The 22,842-nt window shown below is 40.6% G+C and overlaps 2 protein-coding genes across 6 annotated transcripts in view; one reads left to right on the forward strand and one right to left on the reverse strand.

Annotated features, from left to right (window-relative positions):
• IQCH (IQ motif containing H) overlaps window positions 1–15,498 on the reverse strand; it is a 177,722-nt gene extending 162,224 nt beyond the window's left edge. For all 3 annotated transcript variants that reach the window (XR_011540770.1, XM_070622800.1, XM_070622791.1), the window contains exons 1-3: window positions 15,340–15,498; window positions 8,179–8,301; window positions 6,580–6,674 (exon numbers count right to left, since the gene is read on the reverse strand). Coding sequence is in view for 2 of the 3 variants with exons in the window: in XM_070622800.1 (XP_070478901.1) it covers window positions 6,580–6,674; window positions 8,179–8,301; window positions 15,340–15,474 (353 nt within the window). In the remaining variant the exon portion in view is untranslated. The remainder of the gene's footprint in view (window positions 1–6,579; window positions 6,675–8,178; window positions 8,302–15,339) is intronic.
• An 11-nt stretch (window positions 15,499–15,509) lies between these two features.
• AAGAB (alpha and gamma adaptin binding protein) overlaps window positions 15,510–22,842 on the forward strand; it is a 47,840-nt gene continuing 40,507 nt past the window's right edge. The window contains exon 1 of one of the 3 annotated variants that reach the window (XM_008518114.2): window positions 15,510–15,733. In XM_008518114.2, the coding sequence (XP_008516336.1) occupies window positions 15,661–15,733 (73 nt within the window). In that variant the 5' untranslated portion in view covers window positions 15,510–15,660. Of the gene's footprint in view, window positions 15,919–22,842 lie in introns of all 3 variants that reach the window. The other 2 variants (XM_070622972.1, XM_070622962.1) reach the window with 2 other exon arrangements.

Here is a 22,842-nt window from a genome sequence, read left to right on the forward strand (position 1 = left end):
GAAAGAAGAGATTGGAGTGAAATATTTGAAGTGTGGAAAGGAAAAGATCAACCAAGAATTCTGTATCCAGCAAAATTATCCTTCAAAAGTGGAGAGGAAGTAAAGATGTCCTCAGACAAACAAAAACCAAGGGAATTTGTCACCATAGACTTGTCGCGCAAGAAATGTTAAAAGAAATTTTTCAGAGAGAAGAAAAATGAAGTAGATCAGATATGGGATATATGAGGCAAAAAGAAATCTGGGAACCACATCCCACATCCTTCCTTGTGTCCCAAGGTCCCTAACTGGTCTACCTTCTTCTCTCTCTCTTTCAAAGTCATCTTAGGTTTGTTTTATATATAATATCCAGAGTTTTAGCTGTACTTAGCAGTATAGGGGAGATTATGTCTACCCTATCCTCTTAGAAGTGAACTCTCTTAGTATATTTCTTAGGAATTCTTTTTCCCCCATGGATTATATATTTAGAAGTGAATTTTAATTGAAATAAAATGTTGTAATCTGCTTTTCCCCTCCACATATACTGTGAGAATTTTTCCACATCATTAAAATTTCTTGGACAATATCAGTTTTAATAGCTATATAATATATGCATAGATGTGTTATGGATTTAATTATTCTTTTACTGTTCACATTTAAGGTATTTCCAAATTTATTGCTATTAGAAATAACACTGAAATGAACAAACTTATACAGAAATTCATGAATCTCTCTCCTTATTTCCTAGGATAAATTCTTAGTGGTGCCACTGCTAAATTAAAAAATAATAATTTAAAAAATCTTCTCACATGTGTTGAAAAATTGCCTTTAAGAACTTTGTGCCAATTCACACCTCTACCAGTAGAAGGATGCCCATTCTGCCGCCCCTCACCAGCACTGAACATTAGGGTGGTTTAAATGATCTGTTTTGCTAATTTATAAAGAAAAAGTACTAATACATCGTTTAATTTGCATTTCTTTGGCTTACCAGTGAGATTAACATTTTTCCCATTTTTACTGGTTATTTGCGTTTCTATCTCTGTGAGCAGCTTGTTGATGTCCTTTTTCCTACATCAAGGTTTTTCTTTTTTTTTTTTTTTTTTGAGATTTTATTTTTTCCTTTTTCTCCCCAAAGCACCCCCGGTACATAGTTGTGTATTCTTTGTTGTGGGTCCTTCTAGTTGTGGCATGTGGGACGCCGCCTCAGCGTGGTCTGATGAGCAGTGCCATGTCCGCGCCCAGGATTCAAACTGACGAAACACTGGGCCGCCTGCAGCGGAGCGCGTAAACTTAACCACTCGGCCACGGGGCCAGCCCCTAGGTTTTTCTTTTTTAATGGCGAGAGCTCTTTGTACTCAAGAATATTAGGAAGTTTTGTGACATATCTGTTGCAAATATTTTTCCAGTTGGTATTATCTTTTTTTGATGCTTTTTAAAAATTTATTTTTTGTTTTCAAAAATTTCAAACCCACAGAAAACCTGAAAGAACAGTGGGCATCTGAATACTTTTCACCTAGACGACCAAGTGCTAACCTCTTGTTACCCGTGCTTCATCTCTCTCTATGACTAGAATGCAGTCATGTTCTACATAAGTGGGATGTGCGTACTGCCTTGTAACAACTCAGAATAGATTGGCTCCAAGGTGCTTCAACAACTGAGTGAAAATGTACCTTCCAATCTACTCTTGCCAGTTCACAGAATCCTCTTCTTTCCCTCTCACTGTGTCTCACCGTTATTTATTTGCTTTGTTCTTGTTTTTTCCCCCTCAAACATCATCACAACCGAATATACAATGAAGATTTCTGTGCAGTTCTGATGGTGCTGGTGCAGGTGGTCCTCACCCTGCCCGTGTCAGTAAGCGAAGCGTGGTCGTTAAGAACAGCGTGAGCACATAGCACAAGCAGAGAGGTCAGTGAAAGTCAGCGATGATAAGAGCAAGAACCACACTCGGATGCAGAAGAAGAATCCTTGCCAAAGGGGGATAATAGGGAAACTTATTTTGAAAACAATGCCAAAGCATTTTGAGCTCTTTGGAGAAAACATGGCACTTCTGGTATTGTCCTTATCGTTGTTTTCTGAATGACTGCTAGGAACATCTCGCATTTGCTGGCGTCCATTATCATTACTTTGTGTACCTACTGGTTTTTGTCTCTACTGGACAAAATTACCAGATTGTCCCTTGAGCAACACTTGCTCAAGAGGAAAACCATCTTTTGCGAAAATTAGGCTTCCTGGTTTTCAGACAGCTGTGGAAAGGAGAAGAGGGTTAGATTGCAGACATTTGACTGGACTTGAATCTGAGCGTCACCATTGACAACCTGTGTGACCTGAGACCAGTGTGAGCCTCATGTTGCACCTCTTTAAAAGGAAAGGGTCAGGGGGGCCTGCCCAGTGGCGCAGCGGTTAAGTTCGCACGTTCTGCTACTCGGTGGCCCGGGGTTCACTGGTTTGGATCCCGGGTGTGGACATGGCACTGCTTGGCAAAAGCCATGCTGTGGTAGGCGTCACATGTGTAAAGTAGAGGAAGATGGGCACGGATGTTAGCTCAGGGCCAGTCTTCCTCAGCAAAAAGAGGAGGATTGGCAGTAGTTAGCTCAGGGCTAATCTTCCTCAAAAACATAAAAAAATTAAAAAAAAAAAAGGAAAGGGTCAAAATCCACTTCATACGTTAAAAAAACAGCCATTTGCAAACTGAAAATAGTGACAATGATGGTGAAATGATGATAATGAGGATGATGATATGTATATCTGTTCTAAATAGTTTTTAAAGGTGTATGCAGGATAGCAGTCATTTGGAATGAATATCCCGATTTCCTGGGTTTCCATGGATAGAATGAAGCCTCGTGTATCTGAATAATGATGATTCTCAGTTACTCATAGGAACTGTGCTCTGCTGTCGAATGAGCAACAGAGATGTGTAGTCCTGTTATATGCCACCTCTCTCACAAAGAGTTGCTGTCCTCGAGTTTTGGCCTCTGATACCCCCTCTAACTTACAGTTTAGGCAGATGTTGGCAGTCCTACCAGCCTGACTGCCAGGTCCCATTCCCGGCTCAATCCTAGCACAAAAGGCTTGCTCCAACCCTTCATAGAATGGGGTAGCAGAACCTCCAGGACCAGGCTCTTGATCATATAGAGGCAGGCCCTGTATGTGGCCAAAGAATGTTGATTCCAGGGAGTCCTGCTTGCCCCAGGGATTCCAAGCACAAATTATCTTGGTATTAGGAATATCAAGTCTGTTTGCTAAAATGCAGATTCCAGGACCCTATCTGGGAACCAGTGAAAGAGGATTCCAGTGAAAGAAGATTGCAAATCAAAACTAAGAACCATCACTCTAGCCCTGTGGTCTCTCAAATAGGGTGCACACATCTCAGATGAAACATAAGACAATGCGATTGGTGGTGTGAAGAGAATAGACAAACTTCTATTCACATAAAATAAGAAATATATAAAATAAGAAATTACTTTATCCTACTATTTGATATTCAGCTTGTCATTGGATCCCTCATGTAGTCAGGTCACCTGCAGTTCTGGAGGCCTCCTGACAGTGGAAGCTCCAAACCACAAAGGCATGAAGAGTGGGGCCAGCCCTGGCACATCTGCTTTCAGGGCGTGAGAATGCCCTGCAGTTTACTCATGCAGCGATCATGGACTATATGATCTGGTTTTAACTAAACGAAGCCTGAAAAAACGGACAGTTGTCTTCAAAAGATGCCTGCAAAAAGCGCGCTGTATTTGGAAGATAATGATAACAACATCGGTGAAAAACAAGAAAATGGCAAAACGGACGCTTTTAGTATGAGCTTTTCTTCAGCCACATTAGAAAGTAGAAATGATGATAACCCAATTGAACTATAAAAAGTCAGCCTCCAAAATCCCCCCAAACTTAAAAATTATCCAGAAGACTAACTGAAATATGGACTTGCATTTAACCAGCACCAACGCTGAATCTCAGCTAGGTGTAGAGTGTGTTTTGGGATATTAGCTACAGCCAGTATGAAGCCATCAGGATGAACATGTTCAAGAAACCAGAACGTTATAATTAATCATCGTTTTTAGCAAGAGAAATTAGTTTGGTGCTGTTAATAAAGTAAAAAAAAAAAATGTTTTAAAATGTTTATTTCATTATTTAAAAATTTCTATGTTGGTGTATTTTATAATGTATTCACTCTATATAATAATAAGTAAGTAACTTATAAATAAATAAATTATACACATATTATGGGTGCATGCCCAAATTCTTTGACTGATGGCCACGTGGGATGAAAGGCCAGGTCCAGCTTCTGTCCCAACTTGAAACTTTCATGAAGCTAAGTCTCCCCTCTGACTTGCTCAACAATGCTGAGACCAAGCAAACTGTTCCTCAGTGAGTGATGCCATTGGTAACGAAAAAACACCTTCTCCCTTGGGTATGAAGGACTTTGTCATGGAACCTCAGAAGAAAAACGCAATGAATCGGCCAATCCTGCTCCCCTCAGGCAGGGGAGAACCTGAAGGAATTCTGGGTTCTGCAACCTGCTCTGCATATAATCTCCCAGCAGGCCACAGCAGAAGCTGAGTCTATCCGTGAGTCTCTTGGGACACCCCTGCAAGTGCAGAACCAGGTGTGACTATCTACCTGGGAGCATGTCAGTCACAGGCGACAGCCCCTGATCTCCCGGGTCTCCTGTTTTCCATTGCCGTCTACTGCTGCTGCTTCTCCTCTTCCCTGAGCCACTCCTTGTGACTCACACTTTGACTCCCAGCGCCTGCCTCAGGCCTGATTACTTTGAACACCCACTTTGGACTTTTCTCCAGTTTTTGACCTTGGCTCATCTCATTGCATTTTCAAATTTCATGCCGCTCTAGCACCACACATCCACAGCTGTGACTGAGATGCTCCCCCAGGCTTGTGGGGCCCATACAAACTTTCCAGGCTTCCATCTTCCTGATAGAAGGGCTGCTGATTATATATTATATTGATTAGGAAAGCAAGGGTCCAAGGACCACTTCTAGGAGCCAGCTCCACGCCCTGATTAATATCTTCCTTCACTCTTCCAGACCCTAAGAAGGGGCAAGGACACTCCTTGGCAAGGGAGAAGAACTGCACAAGAAAAAGTCTCTGCCAGAAGCTTTCTGTTTGGTTCTCTACAGCTGCAATTGCTTCCTAGGTTCCTCTTTTCAGCTATTGTAACCCGCAAATCTATAGCCCAGATTCTCTGCTCCTTGTCAAGATAAGAGGACAAAGAGAAACCTGGAGACAGGACAGGAGAAGCTTCATTAGGGTTGGTGACATATAACAAAGGAAGAGCAATAGCATATATTGGAGTATATGAGGAAGCCATTTGGTTTCAAACTAATTTCCCCTGACCTTGTTTTTCCAAAAGGGCCTGATGTGGCCTGTTGAGTACACATTGTACATCTGCTTTAAACATTTATGATGTCCCAAAGACAAGAATGATGCCCTTAAAGATAGGGACGTAGCTTCCCCCGATATTGGCACTTCCTTAAGGATAAAGATCTCTTCCTAGAAACTAAGGACTAATTACCGACCTGCTGCGCTCACCTTGTAACCACTGACCCACTGTGCTAGCAAAGCAATCTTGTGACTATTGTAAAAGGGATATTCCTGTCATATGTGATGTATGCTTTTTGTTCCAAGATGGTATCCTTGTTATTATTTTCCCTACAGATTCCTTGTTTTAAAAGATTGTGTATATTAACCTATTTGCAGGTCATATTTTAATTCCCAAATGTAAAAATCAAAGACATAAATGACTAAAACCTAGACAGACCAGGGAAGGGCTGTCTCTACCAGGGGATGACGGATGCCTGTGGCTCTACATCACGTGGGGGAAAGGAGGCAGGTACGATTTTTATCCAAGGCCCTGCTCCCCATACTGAGTGCCGGACTTGGCTATGCCAGTACGTTTCCATGTTTCCTCGTGCACTGTTTCTGAAACTTGACCTCACTGTCCGATATTATTCACTTATGCTTGGTGTATACTTACAATGCAAATAGGGCCACAGGATTTTTAAGCTTAGTACAAAACCTTAATCTACGTACGCTCAAATTCAGGAAGCCTATATGTGAGAAGGTCCAAAGCGAGGCAAAGTCATTTCTCTTTAACTCAATTCTACTTTTGATAAATCATCTCTTAGGAATGTATTACATAAGGAGGATTTCAGGCAAGTTTTATTATTTTTGTTTTGTTTACCCTGGATACCAAAATCATCTTTACAATAAAGCACATATGACATACTAAAAATTGTATAGAAAGTACCACATGAATAGTGTAAAAATTGATTTACATTAAAATATTTCCTTTAGGAGTTGAATTTTGGATACCTTTCACTAAAAAAAAAAAAGAGTAACACCAAAACTAGGACCTGGAAATAATTATCATGGTTTCAAGCGTTAGAACTCAATAAAAGTAACCCAGAATAAACTTTATTAAAGTCCAAATGCTGCCATTAACTTCGTATGCAAAACCTCTACTGAAATTAGTAGAATGGATATGAACAAAGCCAAGAAAATTTTGTTTTTACAGTAATCTCACCTGAACAAGAAAAGTTATTTTTTTATTGTGCTTATTTTGGACCCCGAAATGGCTATTTTACTTACCATTTGGAAGTGTGAGGAGAATATACGCTATCATCGTTAACAGGAATCGTTAACACGTGTTGGTTTACAACATTTAAATACTTCTCAATGTGAATCTGTTACAGAAAAGTTCAAGTTTAGGCCATTATAGTGGACTTAAGATACTCAGCTAATTTACTCCAGTTCATTAGGTTAACACTCTGAATAGTGTAATTAAGGCAAAAGACAACATGCTATGTGGTTATCACATGCCTAAGGTATCATTAGGCATCTCAAGGCCAAATTACTTTAACTATCCCAAAAAGCATAATAAACAACTGAGACTCAAAGCTTGAGTGACCTGTAGACCTTGTCACAAATGAAACTATGCACAATAGTCAGTAAATTGCTTAGCCAGGTAAATTTCTAGGCAATTCAGACATGGAGTAATGTCTTTCTCTTATGAGCACTTCAAGCAAGCATCCTTCTGAGGAAAGAATTTGGCCTTTAGGTAACAGATTATTTAAAATGGCCAACCCAAAGACTCCAGCTGGGCCCAGCCCGCTCACCATCAGGTAATATAGGACAATGATGTGCTAGTCTCATGAGGCTACAAAATACACCAGCTCCCTCACTGCCTCCGGAGCTGAGCAATGAAGTGATAACACGGTAGAGTGAAAGTCTGAAGCAAGAGCAGAGACACTGACAGTTAGAGATCTAGAAGATGGAGCTGGACTTTATTTGACCCATGTACTAAGACATCCTTGTTTTATAAATGAATATTATCCTGGTCTGAAGATTGGATTCTCCCCTGCCCTTAGATCCATCTATAATGATGAAGTCCCTATCTGCTTTTTCCCTCTGTTCCAATATGAGTATATTTCTTTAGTTTTACCCACTGTGTTACAATATCACAAAAATGACTAATCTCAAGGATCCAGCCCCGTGGCTGAGTGGTGAAGTTCCCGTGCTCTGCTTTGGAGGCCCAGGGTTTGCCAGTTCGGATCCTGGGCAGGGATCTAGCACAGCTCATCAGGCCGTGCTGAGGTGGCATCTCACACAGCACAACTAGAAGGGTGTACAACTAGAATATACACCTGTGTCTGGGGGGCTTTGAGGAGAAAAAAAAAAAAGAGGAAGATTGGCAATAAATGTTAGTTTAGGGCCAATCTTCCTCATTAAAAAACCCATGAGCTCTGAAGCAAGAAAAAAAAATGACAAATCTCAAAATATTTAAGCTATTTGGGAAAAGTCCTCTTATTTTTTAGAATCCAGTGAATTTGATGGAAACTCTCTGCAATGGATTGGTATGAATTCTTTTTGGTCAGGCATATTGTTGGACTAATAGTGATTATTTTTTAAATTCAAAATTCTTTTTATCAAACCACATTTTAGGGTTATCACTGCATAATCTTAGATTATCAGTATTTTAAATTCTTTGTGGATTGTTTCAGGATGTAAACCAATCAATCAGTTAATAATCATCATTATCACGAAATAAAAGGAAAGGAATGAGAGGTGAATCTAAGTCCACCTCTGTCACAGGATTATACAGCGTCCTGTGAGAACCACAATTCTTTTCTTCTGGAAGAATCTTTGTCTTCTTCCCATCTCTTATTTAATATCTAAATCTCTACTTACTTTTAACCCCACTTCAGTCCTTTTGATTGCTGTTTCAAGATTCCGAATGTCTAAAGTCTCTCCTTTTTCCTCAAGTGGGAAGTTTGTTAATTTCTCCTTTAACTGATAAAGGTCTTCATGGACCTATAAGGATAAAAAATATAAAATATTGAAAAAATACGTACATAGTCCACCTGCAACAGTTATTTTAAAGGTTTGCAATTTTCTTGAATTGCTAGAGATAATAAAGTTGAATTTTATGGTATTCATTGAAAAGGACAGTCTCTGTGGTTCTAAAATATGCTTTATTAGAATATTCCATTATTGTCTTTCAGAATTAAAGAAACTAAGCTTTCATACGACTTTCTATTTGTCCTTCCTCTTTTAGTAAGAGATCCAAGACAAAACTGTAACTCCACAATTGAGCTTTCTCAGAGGGTAAAGCAGTTGAGCCAGAGATGATAAGCAGTTTGTGCCAGATTCCGATTTCTACTAATTGGTTAAGAGGTGAGAAAACAGAAAACTTCCAGTAAAGAGAGGTTCTAATAGAAGCAGTGCCTTTAAAAAGAGAATTGTAAATATGTTGGCAGGGCCTGTTAGTTTTCCATTCTGGCTGGACCTTCCCCACTTACAGCTCTGAAGAAGCTCCATAGGTGTATGGCCTTGATTTTATTTTATATAGTCAGAAATGAAAATGATCCATAAAGAAAAAGCAACATATTATTACTGTAACATTTTCGTTCAGTGTGTATTACCCTTGGAAATGATGAACATTTCTCCGATGGCAAGCCCCCTCAGAATAAAATGGGCACTACGAAATTAGACAGCATAAGATTCTTTGCTTTCATATTAGAAACCAAACTTCTGCGGATAAATACAGATGGCACCAATTATTGTATGGGCTGCTGCCACAAGAAAAACATTTTGTTATGCAAAAGTATGAACCCAACACCTGTTTCAGCAATACTCTCACCAATAACAATCTGTAGACTGGGTTGCTAAAGGCATTTTGAAACAGTTACCTTTTCTGTGTTAGTATAACTGGACCTACACCTTGATCCAGCCTATGTTATCGATTACCTCTCGAATGTTCCCACGGAGCCAAGGATTCAAAAGATCAGAATTTGCATCTTTTCACCAATGGGCATCACAGTCTTGGCAGACACACCTGGTCATTTGTACTCTGCACAAATTGTCGTGGAAAGCCTTCAGGGCTCATAGATTGAAATCTGAACACACCTACTGTTTGCTTGTAGGCACTGAGGATGAAGATGTTCTTCTCTCGATTGTTTTGTCCAAATTACTGTTGCAAGCTGATTGACCATCTATTGTCTAAAGACATTTGGAAAGTACAAAGAAGCAGTTCAAGGGCAAGCCCCACTTCCAGGCCCACAATTTTTGGTTCATCCTTTGTATGTACTGAATTTCCCTCTCGGAGCGCTAGTATCTGCAGTATTTGCAGCTTCATGTATCATTCTGTAATTACACCTGTCAGCTGTGGGAGGGAGTGAACACTGCACTGGCTTACTTATCAGGGAACCAAAGGTCTGATTTCTTCATCTGGCTTGTGTGGACAATTATACTTCTTCATGGAGTCCTGAGATAATATGTAATTGGTCTGGTACATAGTTAAGATGTCCATGTGCACCATCCATATTTTCTCTAGTTTCTTCACCAAGGGATAACAAAAGAATTACTCTACTTCATAGAATTGTTTAATGAAAATGAGGCAATGCATGTGAAAATGAATGAATATAGGCTTTGGAGCCAGACAGATATGAACTAGAGTTCTGTTTCCTCCTTTACTAAACTGATCTTGGCAGATTTACTTAGCTTTTTAGAACTTCACTGTTTTTATCTGTAAAATGGGGATAAATAGCTACCTCTCAGAATACTGGCAAGAACAAAATGAATTAAAGTATGTAAAGTGCTTTGTACAGGACCAGCCACACAGGAGGCCACAGAACAAAATTCTCCTCTCCTGAATTGTAAAATCTAGTGAGACTCCTTGCACATAACTGGCACTTAGTAAATGTCCATTGATTTGAATTGCTCTCCTAATCTTTCTCAAGAGCTTTTTACCTTTCTTACCATATACTTTTTTCTCGCCTTTAACAACCACACATCTGTTTGTATAATTGCAATAGAGGCAAGTATTGTAGGAAATGTGTCACCAGACTTGAGTAGGAAAAGAGATTAAGTTCTAAATCTCTGTTCTTTCTTTCTTTCTCCTATTTTACGTGTCACCCGTCATCTCATCATCTCCGTGATCATCAAATGCATCACTTTCCATACATTTCCTACTTGGAGGGAGATTATTATTTTGACAATTTGGGGACAGGGCTGCTTAATAGAAGCCCTTGAAAGATTTAATGTCAAAGATTTGCTCTAGAATTTAAAAGAGCCATGCAATTGGGCTCCATATTGTCAAAAGCAGTCTTGTAATCCCATTTGATTCGTCTCTTCTAAAGATGGAGGTTGGCCAAGTCATTCTCATCACTTTCCCATTCATTGTTATGTTGTATGCTCCTGGCAAACCAGACAGAGGGATTGATAAAAAAGACAGTGAAATATCAAGCTGTCAATTAGCTCCGATATTTACAAGGTTGGTGTTAACATTACAACTGTTGGGTTTTTGAAATATGATTTCCAAAACTAATTAAAAAGCTAATTTTGATTGCAAGACTAGGTAATCCTTGCTTTGCACAAACGTATGTTTAATTGTTGGGTCAAGCAAGCATTTATAAAGATGTGTTAAAAAGGCAGGACGTTATTATTAATAAAGCACAAAAACAAAGCTTCTAAGAGCTGCTAATGAATGAAAGCACCCAGGAAACAGCCCAGAGTCAACACCAAACTTCTTCAAGATTGTTTCACAAACATGCCGTAACCCGTTAATGATCGACCCACTGGATTTATCACCGTGGGCAAGTCACTTTACAGCTTTGTACCTTAGCTTCTTCTTCTGCAGATGGGGCTAAAAGTAACACCTGCTTAGTAAAGTTGTTGTTCGGACTTGAGATAATCTAAAGTTCTCAGCACAGCGTCTGGCTCTCACTAAAAATTGGCTACCATTTTAATTACAATGATGATTGTTACCACTATAGTAAAACCCCACTATTCTGATTAGTTGAGGAAAGATCCCGCTAAAATTGCAAAAAGTCTGAATTATAGACTTGAAAGTGAAAGTAGTAGTTAACGAAACGCTGCCTAGTAGAACTCCACGTGGAGACGATAATCATATTTCCTGAACCAAAACTAAAAACATGGACCTTGATACATGATCTGACGATGGGATGGAATATTAACAGTGAGAACTACCCTGAAAAATCCAAACATATAAGGCACGTTTTCACAGTAAGTCAAAGAGTTTATAATTTAGAGCACTGACCTTTTTTTACTTATTTTCTCTTAAGTATTTTAGACATTTTATCAAAATACTACCTTCATTATTAACTTGTACCATCTATTATATTTTCTAAATAATAGTGTTATTCCAGTTCCATTCATTTTTGCACATAGCATACATTATTGGAGACTGAATTAATGAGTAGATCATTATCCAGAGACCCAGGATCTACGTCCCAATCCTGTGCCAGGTAAAATGGGACATCCAAAAGATCAGCTTCCATCAGGGAAACAAGGCGTAGCTTTTTTGCCAAATAGCAACACCCGTAAAGTTCTAGTCGAGAATGGAGTAATCCTGGTTAAAAAGGCAGGTGAAAATCAATTTTTCCTTTTCTTCCAGTAGCTTAGAGTAAAAAGCAGGCTAACTTTGAAAAGACAAAGGAATGTACATAAAACTAAGTAAGATTAAAGAGGAAGCGACTAGATCTACCAATAACTAACATCTATTGAGTATTTTTTCCTATAAATATTATAATGAAAGATTTAAAAACCTCAAAATTAATGCAAAGCTTTATGATGAATACAATGTCAAAATTTAAATAAAAACAGGATCTCTGTAAATAAAGAGTGGATTCCTCCTGGCTTCCCTCTCTCTGTTAATGGCACCTTCATCCCAGCCTTGGTGCCTGGGGCAGCACCAGCTTCCCCTGGGAATGTTTTAGTAATTCACATTTTCAGGCCCCACCCTAGACCTAAGTTGAATATTATACTTTATGTGTTACCCTATATTTTAATCCTTAGAAGCCTTCTAAGAGGGAGTTTATACTATTATCTTCATTTTATACTTGAGGAAATCTGAGGTTTAAAGTGGTTAAGTAACCTGTGCAAGGTAACACAGCTGGTTAATCTAGGCAGTCTGAATCCAGAGCCTTCGAGCCTAGCCACTAACCAGTGCATGCATAATATCTACAAATATACTAATGTAAATTTATAAATATACAAAACTAAAGGTTGGGGAAAATTTAATGGAAAAGGCAGGATTCAAAAAAGACTTTCTTTTTCTACCATGATTGATGGAGGGTTTGAGAAGATTGCTTACGTTTTCTATGTATATGGGTCTACCCGCAATGCTCATCTTTGGTTGGTTTCCTTTCCATAGCATGAAATAATAATTGTACTTATGTGATAGCTCTGTTGTAAGGATTAAATGAGCTAAAATATACACAGCACTTAGAATCGTGCATGATACCTGGTAAACACCATGTTAGCTTTGATTCTTTTTCTTTGAAATCATATTACAGCTCCTATTTTACAATATGATCTCAAGCAGTAGCTCTCAGACTTGAGTGTGCATCAGAGTTATCCGAAAGGTTTGTAAAAAAGGTCGCTGGTGCCCACCTCCAGAGCTTCTGATTTAGTAGGTCTGGAGTGGGGTCTGCAAATCTGCATTTCTCACAAGTTCCCAGCTGGTGCTGAGGATGCTGGTCCTAGGACCACGCTTGAGAACTAATCATCTTAAGAGTTGCTTCAGGTATCTGATTGAGACCCAGACCTCACGTACTCTATTAGGGTGAAACAAGTGGAGATTTGAAGTACCTCTGCTTTTCTGGCAAATATATATAATATATAAATTGACAGAAACAATTCAATTGCCTAGGCTAACAGCAAAGGAAGTCCACTTTACAGTAAAGAGAAATGATGTAGCTTTGGGGAAATTGGGCCAATTTAGAATCAGAGTTGGATCGAATCCCAGCTGTGTATCCTCCAGAAGAAAAAACTGAGGCCCAGAGAGGTGAAGTGATGAGCCAGTGAGCCACTGGAAGAGTGTCATTGCCAGGGTCAGACCTCAGGATTCTGACTCCCAGCCAAGCGTTCTCTCCACTAGAGGTACTGCTTATTGGCAGCCTGTTTGCAGGAAGCAGATCACAGCCCCAGGTAGAAGTGAAATCTGTTGGCATGTCTGAGAGTGGTGCTGTGTGCTCACGAACACTCGGGACTCAGAAGGAGAGTAGTCGAGTCTCCACATTTCCTTGTTATAGACAGTCTACATGGTACCAGGGAGGGTTTTACACCGTATCCAGAGACCAGCCTCGATAATCAGGTTAACAGGTAAGCTCTCTTTCTCTACACAGCCCTCCACCCGCAAGTAGGGTGCTGATCAGCATGGATGTGACTATTCTTAGCTCTTCCCAAAGAAGGGTCTGGGCTTTGCCCTTGGACACTGGGGGAGGTGATCTCTAGGCCCCGAGTGTCCTGCCTGATAGGAGTGGCTTTGCTTGAGGGCTTTGGCCACCAGACAGTCTAACAATGTGATTTGTGATGGGGGCTTTGAGCCATGCTCCCATCAGTTCCAACCTCTAGAGGAACTAGAGACTGTAAATGCATTAGTCTGAGTTGCTCTAGCAAATCAGCCAGTGTGAGGTGGTCGGGGCCCCCAGATTTGTAGACAGTTGGTCTGAAGTGAGGATGGCTCTGGCGACCCCTGAACTTGCACCTGGTGTCACAGTGAGGGCAGTCTTATAGAGACTTCCCTCAGACTTTGCAGTTTGGCTAAACTCATTCTAGGGAGATGGAGAAAGGAGGATAATAAAAGGTGAGGTAAGATGATTTGGGTATGACTCATGATAGGGAAGTCTATGAAATTGGTGAGGGTAGGGGTTTGTATTTTGGAAAAGGTGAATTTAAAGAAGTCTCTCCCAGATGGGAGACAACAGACCAAAATCAGGAAGAAAAATTAGACCCATTGCAGATCTGAGTGAAAGTCCTAATAGAGTGACCTTAGGCAAATCACTTCAAGCCTTAATCAAATAGAGCTAAATACAAAAGTTAAAAGGGATGATATGTGGAAATGTTTTAAAACTACCATATGTAAATGTGAAAAAACAACAAAATGCTTTTCCCATTTTGGAAAAATCTGAGTGTAACTGTCACAAACTGAGTTGTACTGGGGAAGTAAAGACTTTCTTGATATTTCCCCTCCTCAGATTAGAAAATGTTATTTCCCAGAGTTTTTAAATTTGTCACATTTTCATATTGAAAACTTTAACTTGATTTGCAATCCATTATCTTTAATATATTGTTCTGTGTGTGTTCCCAAGCAACGGACTTTTATCTTGTTTATTTTTATTGGGATATAATTGACATATAACAGTTTCAGGTGTACAACACAATGATTCGCTATTTGTATATATTGTTAAATGCTCATCACAATAAGTCTAGTTAACATTCATCACCACACATAGTTACAATTTTTTTTTCTTGCGATGAGAACTTTTAAGATCTACTCTGTTTGCAACTTTCAAATATACAATACAGTATTATTAACTATAGTCACCATGCTGTACATTACATCCCCAGGACTCATTTATTTGCAAGGAACTTTTAGATCCCCAAAATTTGGGTGCTTAAGAAAATCAGTTCACACGTTTCAATTTCTCCCCAAATTTATCACCTCCCCAGTGTGGCTGATTTGTATCGCCCCCACATCATGGATTCAAATTTTTCAGAACATAACATTTTTAACATGGTGCCTCAGTGTAAGATGGATTTTTCCGAAGTAAAGGTTCCGGCGTGACGTGTATGGTTTTCGAGTTATAACAGAGGCAGAATGGTCGTGCTTCTGGAGCGCAACCTCCAGTGTAAGGCACAGGAGGCGGCTAGTGGACCAGATCTGGGTTGGCATATTTGGGAGTTCTCTGAGGGGTGGTGCCGCTCGCGTGATCTAGGCCTTCTGGGGGCACCGCTCCAAATGGGTGGGCGCAAGTAGATCTGCGCTGCCGCAGCTCGCTCAGAAGGGTCTTAGCTGGGCAGGGCTGGGAAAGACCCATTTCCCACCTGGATTAAGATGGTTCCAATGGGGTCGCAGTTCTCAGCCTCTTGCGCCATGGCTAGGACCCGGGAGGGATGCCTCCCAGCGGAGGACGCAGTCCCCAGGCGCGGAAACCGCCCGCGGAGGGTGCTCGTCCCCATGGCAACACCAAGCGCAGCCTGGCCTGTTCTAAGCCGGGAGCGGAAGAGGGGGCGAGGGAGGAGTCAGGGCAGCCGCGCCGTTCCGAGAACGCGCCCGTCCTGGCGTGTCTCCCCCGCGCGCCGGCCGCCGTGGTGCAGCCCAAGGCGGAAGCGGCTCCCGGACGGAACCGGCTCGCGAGCGGGGCTATGGCTGCAGGCGTCCCCTGCGCGCTCGTCACCAGCTGCTCCTCCTCCTTCACCGGGGACAGGCTGGTCCAGCGTGAGTACGGAGGCTCCTGGGCCACCTCCCGGACCCGCGGGCCTGGGCGGGCGACAGCCTCAGCACCACGGCCTCCCTCTGGCTCCTTGTCCCTGCCGTGGGCCTTGGGCTGTCCCTCCGCTCGGCAGGGGCCTGTGGCTCCTCGGGTGCCCCTCAGACTCGGTCGGGGTGCCCAGTCCCCCCAGGTGTCTACCCCTAGTTCTTCCCTTCTTTGCTTTTCTTCCTGCCCGCCCCACTGTTGCGTTTCTTCCAGCTTTTTCTGTAAAGTGGTGCTAATGCCCGCCCGCCCAGCCCGTGGGCTGTTGCGGGAATTCTTGGAGGTGAACCGAAAGGCGCTCTGGAAATGGTCGCGAGTTACGCGAGTGTAAGGTGCAGGAATTGTGGGTTTTGTTGCTATCCCTGTTCTTGAGGTTCTGGCTCCCCCTTGATGTATATAAGGCTGTTGGCTTGTCCCCTCCGCTGTAGTTGTTCGCTGCCTTGCCTTCCTCCTAGGACGAAGGCCCTCCGCCAGCATTAGTTTTTGGGTAAGACTGGGCCTACTCCCTTTGCCTCTGGACCTTCATAGTGGCTGTCAAACTAAGTAACTGAAAAGAAACCGTAGGCGAGGAGACCAGTGTAGAGAGCACGGGGCTGGCTCATAGCTCAGCTCTTCCACTGAAGGACTCAGTGAGGTTGATTATAACGCAGGACTCTTGTTTTCAGTGTGTGGCTTCAGGTCGGAGCGGCGACTCTCCGCTGCAAGAGAGTGAGCACACTTAACCTCTGCCCTTCAGTTTTCTTATCTGTAAAATGATGACAGTTTTCACAGGATCACGGTGCTTAACCCAGAGGCTGGCACATAGTAAACCTTCGATAAATGATAGATGTTATTGTTAAAGGACATTCTCTCACCCTCAGTTTCCTGATCCTTAAAATGGGGCGTATCAACCTGTCTCACAGACTGTTTGAAAGACAGGTGATGTGATATTTCCGAAAGCACTTTGTAAACTGGAAAGCATCATATAGCTATAATTTTTTTTCTGTAGCTGTCAAATGACAAAATTAGACAGGATGTCTCTCCAGCACAAATATTCTGTAACTTAGTTATCATTTGTGATCACTTAAAAATTTCCTTGGGAGGGTAAAAGTGTATAGCACTTACTAAATGGTAACTAACTGCTCTAATTCTGCCATTTCTTCTAAGCTGTGCTCTTTCCCATTTATTTCCTTGCTTTTCTTTTTTAAAAATTGTCTCATTGTAAAAGTAGTACATACTCATTAAATAAGATTTAGCATATGAACACGAGAAAATGTCAGCCATGGTCTCGTTACCCAAACACAATTACTGTTGACTTTTCTGTGCATTTCCTTCCAGTCTTTTTTCCAATGCATGGATTTAACAAAATTGTAATTACATTTCATATGTAATTTTTCATTTTTTTGCTGAGGAAGATTTGCCCTGAGCTAATACCCATGCCACTCTTCCTCTTTTTTTTCAGCGTGTTGGCCTCCAGCACAGCATGGCTGCTAACAAAGTGGTATAAGTCGGTGCCCAGGAACCAAACCCAGGCCAGCAACTCAGAGCATGCTGAACTTAACCACTAGGCCACCATGGCTGGCCCTCACATGTAATTTTTATCCTGATATATATATATTTTAAGGAAGATTAGGCCTGAGCTAACATCTGCTGCCAATCCTCCTCTTTTTCCTGAGGAAGACTGGCCCTGAGCTAATATCTGTGCCCATCTTCCTCTACTTTATATGTGGGACGCCTACCACAGCATGGCTGTCTGAGTGGTGCCATGTCCACACCTGGGATCGGAACTAGCGAACCCCAGGCTGCCAAAGTGGAATGTGTGCACTTAACCGCTGTGCCACCAGGCCAGCCCCATATCCTGATACTTTATGTATAATTTTTTACATTTTATATCTAATATATATTATATTTTTAATTAAAATTTTAAATACAAAAATATATGTTATATATTGCTAATATATTTAATATAATATGTAATTTATATACATATATAAAATGTGTTTTAATATTTTATATTTTCATATATAATTTTGACCCTGATATTTTTCAATAAACATTACATCGTACATTACATCTAGTGAATGTCTCAGAGTTTGCACAAGATTCTTGGTGTAGTTAACTTGCCAAAAGAATTACATGCATTTGGATTTGCATTACTGATATATCAAAGTCCTCTCAAAGCCAATATCAGAAATATTTATGAAGTATTCTGATGGCTGTGGTCGTCTGTCACGTGCTGTAAGGTTCAGAAATGGTGGACGCTGCCTTGAAGGAGCTGACCGCCTCTAGTTGGCGAATAGTAACACTGTACTTCTTTAAAGTACCTTAGCATCATTGGGGGTAAAATTATTTCTGTAAAATAAGGCACTTTATTGCTATATGTGAAATGCCTCTTAGATAACTCAAAAGTCAACTTGCAGTTAAAATTAGATGACCTTTCCTTTGTGATTCCATTAATGTTACGAAGTGAAAAATAAAACAAGAGCGGTTGGTGAAGAGATTACTTGAGTAGAAAAGTGAACTATAAAAGAGGGCTTTAGAATTCTTCCCAGGTAATGAGGAGGGTGATGGTGGATAGCGTTAGTATGCGGTGTTTGCTGAGCGTTATTCTGTTTTCCCGTAATGAAGGGTTGAATTAAATCGATCATGAATTGAGTCTAATTTGGCCTAAGAGATGGAGACTACCATAATGAATGACTCGTCAAACGTTCTGTGATATCAGGCCGTCGTGTGATTTAGGATTGAATCTGACCTACATTTGGGGGAAGGTTTGGTTTCATTCCATGTGTCAGGAAGAGGAAGCTTTAGGGTTCTCCAGTTTCTCTTTCCTTCGGCATCCGATCTGTTTCACTGCTTTTAACTCACAGTGGGAAACATTTCATAACGAAATAACCAAGTTTGTTACAAATGCACATGAAATAAAAATCAGTAAGTCTCTACATAGATAAAGTGTGTGATAGACTTTGTGAGAAACGTTTTTCCATTTTTGTCACTCAGAGGCCCTCTTTCAGTGTTTTGGGTGGATATCTGACGTCAGATAAGGGGCGTTACAGACCCACAGTGCAGGCTTTTAAAGGGAAGTGAAGGCTGGGACGCCTGAGGGACTCGTGCAAGGCTGTGTGCAGTGTGAGAGCAAGTATGCTGACTCCAAGGCCAGACTTCTCTCTGCCTCATATATGTTATATGAACATTTCACTTTTACTCTGGAAGAGTGTGTTCTGATAGTAAGCACAGAGCTGGTCTGGCAGTTACTGTAGCAAAATGATGACTAAGGTACTGTTCCTGCCCTCAAGAGGGAGTACTGAAACTGTGCGCTCCACCTTTGAAAATATTAAAATGTGGATGCCTAAGTTTTAACCTCTTCCTCTACTTTCCTAGAAGGAGCTTTAGGTAGAAGAGTTGCTGGAGACTTGTTTGGTTGTAAAGTGTGTAATGCCACCTCGGCAGCTCTAAGCCATTCAGGTTCTACGTGTGCACATTTGGAGCCCAATTCTTTCTTTTAGTGAAATGTGGGAATTTGGAGATCGTATAATCATAAGCATTTATATGTGTGTCAGTACTCTTCCCAAACATGTTTTCACGTCATTTGATTTGGTTCTTGTATCCCTGTGAACTCCTGAAGTTAGGTTCTCTCCATTTTATGAAGGAAGAAACTGTGGCTTGGAAATACGAGGTGACTTGCCCACAGTGGTCAGGGAGTAAGTGCGGGGGCGTCTGTTCACATTCAAGATTTGTGTGCCCGGAATGTGTGAATGAAATGTGTTGGAATTCCTTAGCAAGCAGAACTATTTAAATGGAAGGTGGTGGCATTGGTGTAAGATTAACCCTAAAAGAAGGTTTTAAAATATACTCGCATTTCCATCTAGGATGGTTGAAGTCTTAATTCTGAGGGAAGAAAAAAGAAAAATCCTTGCCAAGAGGCCCTGTGTTTAAAGAGAGGATTACGCATGCCTGATAGCCTTTAACAATGTTTGGATTTTTATTTTCTCTATTGAGTGAACTCGAAGTAGAGACGTTGTATATTAGTAACTCCTACTATGTAGGGTTAATGCTAAAAATAAAAGGTTGTTCCAGATCATCTCGAACGTCTCTTCTAGACGTAAAATTCTGTGTTATCGTGTGACTTGTTTTTATGTCAGATTATGTAATGCTTCTTAACTCTGGCATTCTTAATTTTTTGTGTGTGTGTTTAAACTTTGAAAACTGAAGAGTCAAGCGCCATTTTAAAGTTGCAGTAGACACTCCACCTGCAGAGAAATTGATGTTTTTGTTTGAAATTCAGGTGCATTTGCCTACAGAAGCAATCCCCATGTGCTCAGATTTCTACAACTGCAGAAGCAGGTGCCTCAGTTATGCGATGGGTGAGCTAAGCTTTGGGGAATTTCACGGGCAAAGCCAGCCATCATTTATGACTTTGCTTCTTTGGGAAACATTCATTCTTCTGTAAGACTGAGAGTTTGTTTCTAGATCTGTCAGATTCCTATGTTTACAAAAGGATCTTCAAGTAATTTCCCAAGGAGAACATTCTCATTTCAAAGGTAGGGGCTGTTGTACAGCATGGCTGAAATTGTCTAGCAACAGAATAGGGGTAAGAGCTTGGGTTGCCTTCTAATTTGTGTTTTTCTGTAGCTGCTTTCTGTAGCTGAGGTATTCTGAGTGGAGCCTTTTGGTTTACTCTGGGAATAAGTAATCATTTTTGCGTAAGCAAAGTTGCTTATTTTGTTGTGGTAGGACTCAGCCTTTGGTTGGAATGTATACTCCCAAGTCTTTATTTTCTTCAAAAGAAGAAAGATCGGACCGCAGGAGCTGCCACAAGGGCCTAGAGTTGTCATCACAGAGTGTGATTCAGTAGGCGGTCAGCCTGAAGCAGTGATTTCAGCCGATAATGGGCGTGGGAGAACTTTGATTTATTTTTAGCTATCATACTTAATATATTTTTAAAACTTCAATTAACATTAAAAGAAGGCTTAAGATTTTTATCTTTATTAAAAGAAGGATGTTAAGTCATCAGCCTAAGGAAGAGGGAAAGGTTAAATACAAATTCATATTCTCTCCAGACCCAAAGGGACTTTGAAACGCGTCTGTGTTATCTTCCATTGTGGGCACACAAGTGCGTACGTGCGTGTGCGTGCACGAAATTAAAGCTCAGAGAAGTTTTGATTTTCTAAGATTGTTCAGCTCATAAAAGTTGGGGGGGGGGCAAGATTCAATTTTAGTTCTTTTTTATATGTGAAACGTGATGAACCTCTTGGCAACCAGAACTGCGTGTGTTCAAGGTGGAGGTAGGGATAGGAGAAATTTCAGAAGATTTTACTAAAATGACTAGGGATAAGGATACGCAAAAATGATGACTTACTCCCAGAGTAAACCAAAAGGCTCCACTCAGACTACCTCAAGCAGCTACAGAAAAACACAAATTAGAGGAAGAACCAAGCTCTCATCCCTATTCTGCTCGTAATAAATAAGTTTACACTTTTTCTTTCATGGTAATTGGAGCCTTTCTAGATGAACTATAAGTTAAATAATAAATGAAAATACCTCTGTTGATGCCCAATTTGTTTCCTTACTTGTAGAGTAGAGAATTTGACTCTTTGTGTGAAGTTTTAGACTAATCCCTTAGATATTTTCGATGCTGAGATGATTATAATGTATTTGTCTTCCTAATAAGTGGCATTCCAATAAATGGGGGTGGATAGTAGGAGAAGAAACACCAGTGGGAAAAGTATTAGACACTCAGCCCATGTTGCACAAACCATTCATGATACAGAGAGTGTTGTATCGTCCTGGAGATTCTGAGCGAATCTAGACTCAGACCTCTATTTCAGGGCCATGTTACTGCTTGTTTTTGTGTAGCAAAAGGTAGAAACATCTAGAAAGTATGCAGTGGTCATTTGGTTTAAACAACTTGCAGCCTTTTGCCCTGTATAATTCCTCAACAAATAATGACACTCTATAAATAATGAAATCTGATATAAAACCATTTTTTTGAAAAGGTTAAAGTATGAAAATTGTTTTAAATACGTCTGGCAAGAATGATAATCTGAATACGACATTGTATTTGTGTTGGAGCTGGTGCACACAGATACCACAAACACATCTCTAATAGTTACTTATCTGGGAAGCGAGATTGACGGAGGTTAAGACAAAGAGGGCAGTTGTGAAACTCTTTAAGAGCCTTTATGGTGTTTTAAGTTCAGTAACAAATAACCTATTTAGGGTTTAATTTTCCGCACAGCGACCTGAAGGCTGGTTCTACATAGAGGTGAGGAAAAGTATTATCATGCTTGGATCAAAATCAGTGTGCCCAGAGCTGGAAAATATGTGCTCATTTGGTAATAAACAGCACTGTTATGTGACACAAGAGAATTGCCGTTCTGTCTGAATTCTGCTCGGGTTTCCAGGACTTTTGTGGGGGGAAAAATTTGTGAATCAAGCACTGAGTTCTACCTTCTTCCTAGCTGTCTGACTTTAAGCAGGTTAACTTTTCATTCCATAAATATTAACCAAATGTCTCTATGTGTGCCATCATTTTTCTAAGTGTCTAAAACATGTGCCTCAGTCACGTGCCTCATGAGTAAAGTGAGGGCATTTTCTTCCAGCTTCCATGTTTTTTAGCAGCTTTATTGAGGGGTGATTTAAATGCCATAAAATCCATCTGCTTTTTAAGTGTAGAACATTTCTGTCATCCTAGAGGGCCACCTTGTGCTATTTGCAGTCACTCCCCATGCCTACCCCCACTTCCAGCAATCGCTAATGTACTTTCCGTCTTTTTTGCCTTTTCTGGACATTTTTTATAAAGGAAATTATATAATATGAGGTCTCTTGTGTCTGACTTCTTTTACCTAGCTTAATCTTTTGGAGATTCACCATGTTGTAGCACATACTTCATGTTCCGTTGTGTGGATATGCCTCATTTTGTTTATCCGTTCATCATTTGATAGACATTTGAGTTGTTTCTTCTTTTTGGCTGTTATGAATAATGCTGTTATGGACATTCTAAGAGACTATTATACTATTTTAAGAAACTGTCAAACTGTCTTCCAGAGTGGCTGCACCATTTTACATTCCCTTCAGCAGTGCATGATGGTTCCGA

Source organism: Equus przewalskii, chromosome 1, assembly GCF_037783145.1.
Source record: "Equus przewalskii isolate Varuska chromosome 1, EquPr2, whole genome shotgun sequence".
NCBI classification, from domain to species: Eukaryota; Metazoa; Chordata; class Mammalia; order Perissodactyla; family Equidae; genus Equus; species Equus przewalskii.